This window comes from Uranotaenia lowii, chromosome 2 (genome assembly GCF_029784155.1).
Source record: "Uranotaenia lowii strain MFRU-FL chromosome 2, ASM2978415v1, whole genome shotgun sequence".
In the NCBI taxonomy this organism is placed as follows: Eukaryota; Metazoa; Arthropoda; class Insecta; order Diptera; family Culicidae; genus Uranotaenia; species Uranotaenia lowii.
Genome location: NC_073692.1, coordinates 312,006,575 through 312,020,751, shown reverse-complemented (window position 1 = coordinate 312,020,751; position 14,177 = coordinate 312,006,575). Strand labels below are relative to the sequence as shown.

Genomic DNA, 14,177 nt, shown 5'->3' with positions numbered 1-14,177 from the left:
TCCATAACCATAAATTGTAGAGAAAAATCGATCCACTTGTCTATCGTTAGCCGATTAACTCTACTGAAACTCCGAATCTCATTTGGCTTGGTTTGGCTATGTTTCTTAGCCACGACTTCGGCACCCCAACTAGGAATAGTAACGACTAACGATCGACAATTTTACGACCTCCCCTACCAGTGGCTGCTGCCGTTGGCCCGCGCACTAATTTATGACTTTACACCTCAAACTCGGAAGAAAGACGATAAAATACCTAACTGCGAAAATCAAAGCGTGGGGAAGGAGAAAAAAGCTGAATGAACCCAATCCAGCTAACCAACTGCCATTTTCGGACGCTGAGATCCTTCCGAAGAACGCGACCGTTGCAGATTTTTTTTGCTACGTTTCTCACCTATCGGGGCGAAGCCTTTGAAAAAGGGTTCCGAGAAGAAAAATAACGTGAAATTGGCAATAGATCAGATCAAGTTCAGGCCGGGTCGATGTGAATGTGCGGCGATGTGAAAAAGAAATTTGCAAAATATTCATAACCCCCGTTTCTGATCCTATGATCCTAGACTAGGAACCGCACTGAAAACCTGTTCTAATCAAGCGATTTAATTTATATTTTGCGAATTCAGAACTCGTTCCCATCGCAGCGGTGCCACAGATTGCTTTTTCTGTTTATAGGTGTATGGTTTGTGTGCGGAATGCATAAATTTTATCGATTCTACTCATAACATCCCCCTTCATCACATCACGGTGTGTGACATCACTGATTTTTTTTTTGCGATCGTCTGTCACGGTTCGTTGAACGAACGACCGAAAATTAGCATCGGAATTGTCTCACCACCGCGTAGCGTCATGATTAGCCGATGTTTTTTTTGCCTCTGTGCCACGGGATTATTGGAATGTTAATCTTCGTAGTATAGTAGATAAGATCAATGAGAGAATTTGTGCGCTTTTTTCTGTTCAGTATCCAGTGTCTTTCATCTATCAACTCATCTTACACCTTGCCTTTGATTCTTGACGGTTCTTGTCCGTTTTCTTGTGTCGCCTACATTTCATTGCAAAATTTCCCGTGATTAGTGCCAGAAACTTCTTACAACATTTCGTTGCGCAATTTCTGATATATTGCAGTTTAAATGGTTACAGTAAAAAAAAAATCGTCAGAATTTACTGACAGGTTTTAACCCGTATTTAAGGCTTCCTAAAAACCTTTGATGATTATTTATACAAAACTTGCTCGAAAAATTCCGTTTTGGAGGCAAAAATCTAACATTTTTACAACACAATTTGTTTTGTTTTGTTTGATTAGTTGAATGAAGTGTATAAATCCGGACAAAATCCGGGTATTTTTCAATAAAATCCGGGTCGGATTGTTTCCGGTTTTTGTATTAAATATCCGGGGAAACACGGATAAAACCGGGCAATCTGGCAACCTTAAATCTATCTGGACCGAAGTGCTCCGTTGTGCACCGCTTCAGTACGCCACAGAGGAAGCTTAGTGATTATTTAGCAATGTGAAAATGTGAAAATCTAGGCATTGGTGAAGAAAACCCTGTGTAGAAATATAGTTGCGAGCAGAATCGAAGGCATATTCTACGTACTGAAAAAATGTATGGAGGTCTACGGAAGGTATTTTTAGCTACTCTTGTATTTCTTTTTTGGTTCACTTTGATAGCCAAGATTTTAAAAAAATGTTATTATTGTTTCGATGATTCGATTCGATTGTGTATAAAAAAAAGTTCTAGGTTGGTTATAAAAAGTACGGAAACTTATTGTCACTCTGTATATCTATGTCAATCGGTGCTATCTCCAGGACAAGTCTATTCAGCTTCCATCGGCCTTTTAATTGAGCTTCCAAAAAATCTTAAAATGTGCAAACAATCTCTCTCTATCTCAACTGAACCCTTGGCATCGGTTCATATCACTTTCTCTTGATTATTTTGTTCTGTACATGGTGCCGCCATGGTTATCACATTGAAATATAATTTTTGAATGAATTTATGAAAAAAACAATAATTCCTAAGCTTCCAAATAAATCCTTCAGATCTGCAATACGATGTTAGATGAGAAGGATATGAATGAGATTAATTAGCATGTTTTTAAAAGAATGATCCCAAACTTTTGGCCGATACACCATACACTCAAAAGAAAAGCATAGTAAAATTACTAGATCCGTGGTTTAAATGAACAACACATGTTTTGTTCTTGATATTACCATGCGCATAGTAGTTTTACTTTGTGTTGATTTAGGCTGCGTATAGTAATTTCAACTGCATACGTAGTAAAACTGATAATGACAGAATGAGTTCTTTTACTTCGTGCATTGTAAAATTGTAATTTTCCATTATTAAAATAACACCCATTATCATTGAAATGAGTTTCGTATCATAATGCTTATTACCATGTGGCATGTTATAAAGATCTATAAACTATAATATTTTGGAGGCCTCAAAATAATTTTCATTTTTTTACAAACAAATTTTTTATTCTATTTATTATTCACATCACTTCACTTTATGATTGCAACGATTACATGTAGCACAGCCCACCCGGGGATCTCGGATTAAATCAAATAGGGCAGCATAGCGCCTGAAATGAAAAAATAAAACGGGGAAAGTAATTAATTACGGGGAATAGGAAAACTGTCCAGTTTGCTTATTCTACAAGCAGCAGATTAATATAAAAATACAAATTTACTCACCCGAAAGACTGCATTCCCCGGCCTGGCCGATGTGCTGCATCCTTCGTCCAAATAATCCAATGTCCTTCAAGGGAGGTTCCCAAGGGTTGGGGAACTCGAAAACAGCATTCGCCGACACTTGAACAAATTGAGACAAAAATAAATCTATCTTGCACACATAGCAAAGGAAAAAGAACACAATCTCACTTACCTGAAAACATAAATTGTCCGATCAGATTGATCTGTTGTCCGGCTCCGGGTGCGTATCCGTTTAGAGACTAGTTGAGGCCCTGTCCGGCTGTCGTCGATACAATCTGGACTTCACGAAAGACAATGACTATGCGCATAGTAATTGCAAGAACACGAATCATGCAATATCTGAATATCACGCGCATGGTAATTTAGACACGAGGAAATTACTATGAGCTGTCAAAGTTCACATAGTAAAAATACTATGTCATAGTCAGGCTTGTAAGTGGTCACCATCGTTTGATTTTTTCCGGAGACATCCACAACACATCGTTCGTGACAATCATGGAGAGCACAATCGTTTGATCGGAGAGCAAAAAAAATGTCAAATGAAATTTTGATCTTTGTTGTGGTTAGTCGTTTGACTTTCACCCCTCTTGCGTAAATAATCATTCCACATTGTTCGACCAACACCTCCAAACATCACCCGGTGCTGCAGAGTGGCGAATTTTTTTTCAACAGGAGGGAGTGAATAGAAAAGATTGCATTTGCTTATTGAGTTTGTAAGTTCTGCTGCGTGAAAGAGATACATATGTAGGTGATGTCGTAAACTGTCGGCAATTATGGTCGTTTGACCATCAAATTATCGCTCTCGTGTACCAAGACACGAAATTTCGTTCGACAATCACACAAAGAAGAATGAATGTCGTTTCGTTTGATGGTAGTCGACTGTTCGGCAAGTGATTGGTCGCATTCGTTTGATGGCACGAACAATGAAACTTATAAAAGCAGGCTGTGCGACTGTCAGAGAAAATGTCGATGGTTTACAAGTCTGGTCATAGTTCTTCGGCCCAGATTTCTGGTTAAAAATACTAAATCGTGGTGGAAAACACTAGATCGGGGACATGGTAAAATTATCATGATCCTGTATTTGAAAAACTTATGCAATTTTTTTCCGTGTACTAAGGGGTGATCCCCAACTTTTGGACGATAACTTAAGTGTCTATTTTATTAATTAAAAGTACACCTTAAATTTTTGCACAAATTTTTTATTGTGTTTTGAGAAGTAAAGGATAAGGATTTTAATGCAACTCAAATTTTGAAATTTGAGCCTATCCTGAGATGATCGGCTTTGAATACTGAATGCGATTTTTTTGAAAATGTTCTAACTTTAGGTTAAGTTTAAAGAACAAAACTAAAACATTTTATCTGGGCAAAATATCTCCGAAATAGCTATTGCTCATTATCTTTCAAATGAGAGCAAAAGATTTGCAATATGTCCTAAGACGGCTGAGATATGAACGATCAAAATTTGCATGTTTTTTTAGCGGGTAATCCCAAACTTTTGGCCGGCAGTGTATATCGCATCAGAATGGTCACTCAAGTACCAAATAACTTATTGAAAAAAAACTTGTCCGGCTTGGAGACCGAACCCCGACCTTCGTGATGAGAATCGAACACGCTACCACAAGACCACGCCTAGATGTTGTTCTAACTGAAACTAAAACCCGAAGTGGTGATGTGATTTTGAAAGTACCTCAGAGCACTTTTTGTGACTTAGTAAATCTCGTTTTGAGCACATTTGTGCCCTTTATGTGACTTAAGTCCCTTACGACGTACATATAAATTACTTTTGCAACTTTCAAGTTCTATAATGAGTACATATAGTTTACTCAAGTGAATTGGGCAAAATAAGTCACATACTATGCACACTTTTGCAACGTTGCATACGTTGCAATCACTTTTGCAACTTACAAGTTCATCAATGAGTACATAAAGTTTACTCAAGGGAATTGGGCAGTTGCTTCTCTTCATAATAAGTAACTTTCAAAGCATTCATTGAAGTAAATATGTGACTTTTGGTTGCTTGGGTTGCCATTCGCATTCCCTTCACAAGACGAAGGACTCCTTTGAAAGGAGGATGTAAAAAACCACCGACCAAACATCAGAAAGCCAACGCTGTGCGTTTTTTTGATGATTGACCGTGGCAGAAAGACTATGACAATTATCCCTCGTCCTTCAACCACCCCAGGTAGTACACACTGGTTGATAGATCGGATTGGTAGGACGTTATAAAAATGTTTTGAGTTCGATTCTCACTTCCCGTTTTTTATGTTATTGTTGCAGGGACGATTATCCAATAGGATAAAAATCACAAAGAATGTGTGTCTTGTTTTGGCATAGAGTTTGCGCTGAACGGCATTGAAATTTTACAACCTCCTCTTTGAGTGTATAGCACTATGGTAAAAGAAATTAAATTTGTACTAAAGTCTGTTTCACTTAGAATCTGGTCGCAGCTTTTCATTTACTGCAGCGCCCCTAGTTGTCAGAATGGTTTGTTTACTTAGTGGTGAAAATTTCATCAAGATTGAAGCAGTCAGTCAAAAGTTATCGACTATTGAACGCGAAAGGCGAGAGAAAATTCTGCACACTCACGTAGAGAAACCGACGTGGTCAGGGGTAAAGATCGCGAAATTCCTGAAATATCCAAAATCGAATGTAAATTCGGTGCTGCAACGTTACCGGGAGACCCTTACGGTGGATCGAGCAAAACAAACCAGGCGTAAAAGTGGAACCTATGACCGGAAGCTGCGAGCAAAGGTAATTCGATCAGTTCACAATAATCCTGGATCTCCTTGCGTGATTTGGCGAAAAAGTTTAAGACGAACCACAGTACAGCTCGACGAATTTGTTTGCGAGAAGGCTTGTGGTCGTATCATGCAAGCAAACACCCCAACAGGACGCTGAAACAAAACCTTGTTGCCAAAACCAGGGCAAGGAAGTTGTACGAAAAAGTGTTGACCAAGAACTACGAATGCATTTTGATGGACGACGAAACTTACGTCAAAATGGTTTTTTACACATACCCGGTAACAAATTTTACCTTGCGAAGCGTAAAGGGAATGTTGCGGATAGATTCAAGTTTGTTTTCGCGGATAAATTTACTCGTTGATGAATGGAAATGTTCACAAAGAAGAATGTCTCCAGAAGAGGGGTTTGTCATTGATTCGGTCCCACAAAGGTCTGGTGAAGTTCTGGCCGGACCTGGCAAGCTGCCACTACAGCCGGGATGTCGTTAAGTGGTATTAGGAGAACAAGATCGATTTTGTTGAAAAAAGTATCAATCCACCAAACTGTCCGGATTTTCGTCCCATCGAGAAATATTGGGCAATAGTTAAGGGAAAACTGAAGAAATGTGGCAGAACCATGAAAAAACCCGCTCAAATGGAAAAGTGGTGGAACAAGATGGCGAATGAGGTTACCAGCAGTACTGTGCAGAAAATGATGGGTGGTATCACAAAAAAAAATCGAAAATTCACCCGAAAAGCTGACGAATGATTTTTATGTATTTTTTTTTCCTTAAGGTGCAATAAAAACCCTACAAAATGACATTTTTACTTTTGTTGCACGTTATTTCTTTGCGGATAAATGATCTATTTTATCCGACCAGATTATATGTGAAACAGACTTTAGGAACAGCTTTAAACTGCTTGTGTGATCCTTGTCTACTTGAAATTTTAATTTTAGCAAATTGTCTTCCCAGGCACGACGGTCTAACCAGCACATGGAATCGTATCAGAAATGATAAATCAAGTCGTTTGCAATAGTGTTGCGAATCGCAACCGCATAGTGAAAAGATCGTTTAAAATGTCGTCTGAAGTCAGTTTAAATCGGATATGATAGAAAGTCCGCCATGTTTGTAAATTTTGTAATGATTTTGCACCCGCGCGAGCTTCAAGTGAGAAAAGCATCGTCATGTTTTCTCTGCAATCAGCAGTGCATCCAGGTTGCTAAAAATCAAAAGGGAATTGAGTAATATTGACCAATCAAAGAACAGGAAAATATTATCGCTGGCAACGATTTGAAGGCTATGAGAGCGAAATCTTGTATGTATATTGCCTCCACTTTAGTAAGTAAATGCTGTTTTTTTCAACTTTTATACGATCTTTCAATTCTGTATATGGAACGTATATCAAAACAGCATAAGAATATAACAACAAAAATGTTTACTGGCTTACCTTCTAGTCAGCTATTCTTGATTTATGGTCAATAGATCGACACGTTCATCCCATGCGCCTTCAATCCTGCTCGACTTTTATTCCACCCAAAACGGCGTTGAAATTTTACCCCAACTCGATGTTTGAACTTTTTTCTTAAGACTGACGATCGGCCCTTCTCGTAATGACTTGAAGTTCGACTAACATATCGAGATTCGATACAATCGAAAGTGCTTTATCTTGTATTCGCAGTCCGCTACTTTAATCTTGCGGGACTTCTTTTTCCTAGTAAAACTTTGCTCAGACGACTCGATATGAGTCGGAGCCACTCTACTCCGTTTCCTTATGAGGTTTTCTGGGAGTAGATCCTGTTTTATCCTATAGCTTTCCTCCTTGAAAATTACACTATTCGCAGGGTTCCGGAGGTGTTATTGGGCAGTATAGCTTGTCTTATCTTTGTAGTTCCTACCATGGATAAGACGCGCTGTGCTGTAGATTTAAACGCTTTTGTTTGGAAATCGTTATCCAGAGAACCTATCACTGATCAACAGTGTCCTCAAACATCTTTTAAACGCGTTACGTTGCCCCTAGAATCACAAAAATACAGAAACTGGGTCATGTAGAACTATACGGTTTTTTTCTTTATTCAATTTCCAACGTTTGTTGATCTTGTTTTCTCGGAGCTGTTCAAAAACTGCTGCCAATTGGAGATCCATAGTGTATTTTCGCATGTTTCTTAAGCAGAAGTCCAAAGGCAATACTGCTTTCAAGATTTTGTGGTAAGCCAGAAGCAGGTTCCTGGAGCGCATCCAGTTCATCACACTGTCTCAGTCGCTAAGCTAAAGTGTACTAGTTCTACTTCGGTGCCATATTCAGTCGTTAGAAAAAGAAAGTCGTCCAGGGATTCCTCTTGTTTGCTTCCGCTGAAAAGCTTATCATCAGTAGTTCTTCGTACGGTCAGTTCCGCAGAACTGAGCCGAATATTGACCCTTGCGCAACACCTTCTTAGTTTTCCAGTGTATTCATTCTCTCGTTGGTCATAAACTATAGCTGGCTAACGTGGAAGAAGTTTTTTGTCATTCTACAGCTACAGAGATGTGCCGGGATCCTAATTCGAGAGAACGACAACGCTATCACTATCCCTTTGACGCTGTTGAAGACGCTTCTCAAGTCTAGGATGAAACCGTGCAGAAACGGTATTCTGAAAGAGCAATGACGCCCTCTAAGCTGCGGTCTTTTTTGTATCATGGAAGAAACGAAGAGAAAAAATAAGTTCCTCAATATGCTTCTTTGCTCATACCGATCGAACTTATGAGTAAATTCGTACAATGCCGATTTTTCTTCTGTTCCATTTGCGGTAACTGTTTGATATCATCTGAAACCGAGCGCCATCATCTGCCACTTATAGCATTAGATTTTTTTGAATGTTCAATTTTTTTTTTGCAAAATCCACAAATTTACGCTTAATAACAAAAAGCCATTTTTGATGTTCTAGAAATCCAAATTTCCCAACGGAGAATTCTTTTTCAGAAATGATTAAAAAATAAGAGAAGTCTAGTTCATTTGGTACAGATTTGAATAGAAGTTCAATGCATAAAAACAATACTATGGGGCGAGAACTTTACACGAACTTGTTTACTAGTGAACATCTCAACAGAACACTTAAAAGTGTCTGAGAATTTCTCATTCGTTAAGGGAAACGCTTAAGCTCATCAGTCTAACCTGACTACATTTCTTTTAATTTGATCTCTAGACATATTCAGGGTTAAATCTTGTAGCATTTTCAGAAGCGTCGGCATTCTAAACCCGGGGAAACGAAACAAAACAAAACCCGAATCAATAAAACCGTCTGCCCGGTGACGTAGATGATTCAAAGATTCGACTGGATAATCAGACAGAGGTCACCGACTGCTGCTAACTTTTTCTGCTGCTCTTTGGAAATGTTGCTCATGTTTCTGGTCGTTGTTGTGCTTTTTTCACCAAGTAAGCCCACCATATGCATTCACAACTTGAAGCAAGTCAAAAAGTATAACCTCAAAAGTGTTTCCCTCAAACCATAAAACCAGTCAGCTAATCAGACGGAACATGCAACTTAATATTTTTATCAACAATGCCCCATCGCCAGACATGAGACGCGCAGCAGTTCTGTGCTCGGTTGATGACCGGCGGATTTAGAACATCAACAGAGGAGAGTGCCCAAAATAAAATACGAATGAACCAAAAAAAAATCACGAGTCAAAAGTGCCATCCACGCTGAACAAAGGGCAATATTTTGCTGAGCTGAGACCAATAAGACGACGCGGCGGTTTCGTTTCCTTTCGGTTGTAATTTGTTTGGATGCAACATTCTTGTTGTTAACACATTTTATTGGATTTTGTGAGTTTGGGGTGGTTGAATTAATGAGTCGATGAACACAGCCATGATGCAGCTCTTGAGGTAGCTCTTGCGGATGCAGTGGGAAAATTGTGAATCCCGTGCGAATTGAGGGGTTTTGTTAGGTGTTTTTTTTTTGGTATCCAACAAGGGGTGAGTGAACTTGTTGGGTTGTTCCGGTCTAGTCGAAATATTGAATTGCAATAGGATGTGTAGATACATGCAGGTTTTATTTGAGGCAAATCAATGTTTTGATAGAGTAGATAAGTTGAATTGAAACATAGAATATCTCAACTATATATGTATTATATTTTCAGCATACTATTGCATTCGACGTTTTTCGTTCAAAAACAATTCGAAGTCAGCGTTTGATTGATTATTTTGAGCTTTATCATCGTATACCTACTAAATAAAATCTTTTTCTTTATTTTCAGAAAAGTTAAAACATTTAACAGATAAACACACCGAAGGACCGGGAAGGTCTCACAGACCGGACAAAATGTGCCACGCAGGGGAATCAATAGAGCACTGAACTGCTCTTAAACGGTTCGAACAGGCAAACGGTTGAAATCAGTTCCGAGAGACGCCACGCACAAGCAACTGAATTCGGGCCAGCCAGCAGGACGAGCAACCCCCTTCAAAACGGCTTCCATCAGCATCAAGATGGCCCCGCACACGCAGGGCAGCAACCTGACGATCAAACAGCAATACCAACCTCACCAGTGGCCATGGAACACAAGTAATAACACCAACAACGGCACAAACAATAGCAATAACAATGGTTCAACAAGCAACAACACCAATGGCAATAGCAGCAGCACAAGTAACAATCAACCACCATCGCCTGCAGTCAACAATACTCTAACTTTAACGCAACAAGCGTCGTCAGCACAAGCGCAACAACAATCGACCAACAACACTGCCCTGGCTGCGGCTGCCGCAGCTGCTTCCATTTCTGTAACACCAGTGGTCAACAAACTGAAACGCCTTCAGCCAGCGCCGCCAACATCCTCATCGACGTCGACCTCCTCCTTGGATGCTGAAACGTTCTCGATCGCCAACGGTGCCAAGCGATTACGAGCAGGAACGACGATCGAGCGGGTGAACAAATCCGTCGGAACCAACAGTAGTAATGGTGGCCCACCGGGCTTGGTTGCTGTTGGTTCCGCACTCACTGCCACTTCAACTAATGCTGCCACCAACGCCAAAAAACTCACCCAAATGGCCATCGTTGCAGCCAATCATCAACAGCAGCAGTATCAGATCTCAGCAACTGGAACGACGATGACCAAGATCACGAAGAACACAACTAACTTCACTGCCAGCGGAGCTGATCTGGCCAACTCCAACAAGATAACAGGTTACTTCAAGTCGCAAATGAAAACCACCAACACATTTAATAATCTAAAGAAAAATATTAAAACTATAGCGGGACGAGCCACGACGATGAAGACGACGACTGCCTCATCGACGACAACGGCCACGGCAGAGGCGGAAGCGGAAATCACCACTACGACGGAACTGATGACGACCACCTCGACGGTGCTGCAACAGAAGCAGATCATCAAAACTGCCACCACCACAACCAGCAATGGGCCCCTCAAGGCGTCCTCGAACGCAAGCAGCATCGAGAAATACATGAATCAACTCCAGCAGCAGCAGGTCAAAAAGACTGATCTCGATGTACGGACGCTGACCACAACATCCACGATCGGTCCCGCCACATCGCTTAAGAAAGTGGAGCGAAAGACTGCCCGGATAGCTCCTACGGTGTCACTCACCCGAAAGGTTAGTCACGCAACTCAGGGTGGCCTAGGTGTGGGACAACCTAAGAAACCTATCACCATTGCCCCTCGGACGGCAGATCCCAAACTAGCACTACAAAATCTCAACCAACCGCAGCTGGTAGCAACCTCTAGCCAAAATCACACCAAACAACAAGATACCATGGTCAAAACGTCTCAGCCAACAGTTCTGCTGACGGCAATCCGAATTCCTCAGCAACAACACCAGACCCAGCAGCAGCAGCAGCAACAACAGTCCGCGCAATCCCAAAACCAGCAATCACAGACCCAAACGCAGCTGCAGCAGCAGTTCAAACAACATCAACCACCTCCCATGGCAAGTCCGCCGCGTACCCCAACAAAGCTAGGATCAGCTGTGTTTCAGTTCCACCCACAAGCTACCGCTGTCATGCCAAATCTGGTCCAGATACCGAATCTAGTTCCAACACAACCCGTTTCCTCAGCTGCCGGTAAGCTGAGCGGAAACTCGGTCAATTCGGTAGTATCTAGCTCGTCCAGCACGATGACCAATAGTCCGGCAGCTGCAGCCACAAATTTACTGATGAATAACGCTGGCTTGACAGCTGCCCGCTTAAACAACGGAACCACTCAACTGTTCATGAACGGAACTGTCATCAAGTTGCATCAAATTCAACAGGCGCAGCTGCAGCAACAACAAGCTGCTGCTTCCGCCTCCTTAACAGCTGCTACATCCCAACAAAACATGACCATGGAAGCTTCGTCGACTGCAGTCAACATGAGCATCAACGGTTTGATGAGTAAAGCTCCTACGCAACAACCTCAGTCACACCAGCAGCAGAACAAAACCTTCACACTGCATGCCACTACACAGCAGCAGCTGTTCCAGCAAGCAACTAACGCTACCGCTGCAGCATTTGCACCGCAGCAAATCTTCATGACCCCAACCGGTCAAATACTGCTGAACGCCGCAGCACTGCCAACTATGCTCACTTCCGGTCTCACACCTGCCAGTTTCCAGCAAGCGCTTACTCAGGCTGCCCAGGCCAACATTCCAGCGCTTCATCCGCTGCAACCGCAGCAAAACCAACAACAATCTCAACCAACACAGTTACCAAATATCACCGCCATTATCCAGCAACAGCAACAACAACTGGCCCAACAACAACAACAACAGCAGCAGCAGCAGCAGCAACAACAACAACAACCTCAACTCTCCCAATTGGCTCAGCCAAACTTCCAACAACTGTTGGCCAACATACCGCAGGCGGTTCTACAAAACCTCCAAGCTACTGCCAAACTAGGTCAAGGACCACAATTCGTTTCTATCCCACCCCAATTATTCCTCAACCAGCCAACCCCGTCCTTAACCAGTCAAACTTCGCCGATCACGATTTCCACTTCAACGATACCATCGGGATCAACGACGGTTGCGCAACCCCTATCTCCACCTCCACTGGTCGCAACCGTGCCCACATACTCCACTACCGCCAAACCCATCATGAACACACTGAGCAACCAAAAGATCGTCATCGCCTCGGCCACTACAAACACCAGCTCGTCAAACGGAGTTGGACCTACCGTGAAACCCCAAGTCACTCCAACGATGAAACCGATCTCCAACAGCGAACCACCCAAGCTGGTTCCGGTGCAACTGAACAAACCGTCGATTTCAATCACACCAGTCCTTTCGTCGACCAATCCACCGAAGCTGGTTCCAACCTCAGCGCCTCCGGTACCCAAGCTGGTCTACTCCAACTCGGTAGGACCCAAGACGATCTCAAAAGAACTACCAAAACAATCTACCCCTGTTCCTGCGTTGGCACCCACATCGACTCCCGTGGCCAAACCTCCTCCTCCACCTCCAGTTCCAATCGCCCTCTCTACTATTCCCATGAACAGTACCCGAGCCGTCGAGAACAAATCACCTCCAGCCCTCAACCCCCTAAGCATGGACTGTGGAAGCAGTAACGATAGCGGAATAGTGGCCAACTCCAGCGACACTGAAGACAAGTCGCTAACCATCGACCTCTGCTCTCCGGGTACCCCCGACTCATCGCCGCAAAAATCCAAACTGGAACCACTTCGGAATCCATCTCCAATCCCAGAGCCACAATCTCCCTTAGACCCATTACCTCAACCGGAATCCCCCTTAGACCCATTACCTCAACCGGAATCCCCGCCGGAGCCAGAATCTCCTTCCGAACCCGAGTCATTCGCTCAACCGGAATCATCCCTATCCGAACCAACATCCCCTCCGGAATCGTCCTCACCCCTGCAACCACAATCCCCGACAACCGAACCGGATCCCCGATCACCTCCGGAACAACCCATCAAGGAAGAGACGGAACTTCTTCCGCCACCTCTACGATTGCTGCCACCCTCGCCGGAGACCGAATTCTCCATCCCCAGTCAGAAATCTCCCAAGAGTCTCGTCTTGGAGCAGATCAAACGCAAACTACCCGAAACGCTGGACATCGGCGATACCACCCCACAGGAATCCATGTCCTCCGATCAGGACTCCTCGACCACCAACCAAAGCCCCACGTCGAAAGAAGTCCCTCAGCGACGACCCGCAACTCCACCAGCACCATCGATGGCTACGAGTCTACTCGAACTCGATCTCTTGAGCACTCCTCCGACGACGACGGAATGCGCCAAAAGCCCGATCCTTTCGCAACCGAAAACCATCCGGTTCCCAGCTCAGAACGGAGTCCATCACAACTTTGGCCGAAAAGGCTTCCGACGCCTTTCGGATGGTCGGCTATTTGGAGTGTGCTACTGGTCCGATTGTAACGCCCAGTTCGACACCAGCTCCAAGCTGCTCGATCATCTGCAGATCCAGCACGTCAATAGTCAGACGGGCCCGTTCGCTTGCCTCTGGGACGGGTGCAAGGTGCACAACAAGGAGTCTTGCAGTCGCCGCTGGCTGGAACGGCACGTTCTATCCCATGGTGGATCGAAGCCGCACAAGTGCATCGTCGCGGGGTGCGGCATGCGGTTCGGCTCGCAGGTAAGCTTAGTTTGATTTGACGTCTTCACCAGCTTTGTTTGATCCAGATTTTCACCAGAGTTGTCATTCAAGAATCTTAAGACAAATGACACACTTATAAGCCGTGTTCTGAAACGAAAAATTTAGTTCCGAGTACTATGTTTAGGTTCCAACGTAATGCTTCATCAAGCGTTGAA

The 14,177-nt window shown here is 43.1% G+C and overlaps 1 protein-coding gene across 4 annotated transcripts in view; it reads left to right on the top strand.

Moving 5' to 3' along the window:
• The window catches only part of LOC129749185 (zinc finger protein jing homolog), a 313,131-nt gene that overhangs the window by 283,161 nt on the left and 15,793 nt on the right, over window positions 1-14,177 (top strand). For 3 of the 4 annotated variants that reach the window (XM_055744110.1, XM_055744112.1, XM_055744111.1), the window contains exon 2: window positions 9,660-14,001. In XM_055744110.1, coding sequence (XP_055600085.1) covers window positions 9,889-14,001 — 4,113 coding nt within the window. In that variant the 5' untranslated portion in view covers window positions 9,660-9,888. The remainder of the gene's footprint in view (window positions 1-9,659; window positions 14,002-14,177) is intronic. The other variant, XM_055744113.1, reaches the window with a different exon arrangement.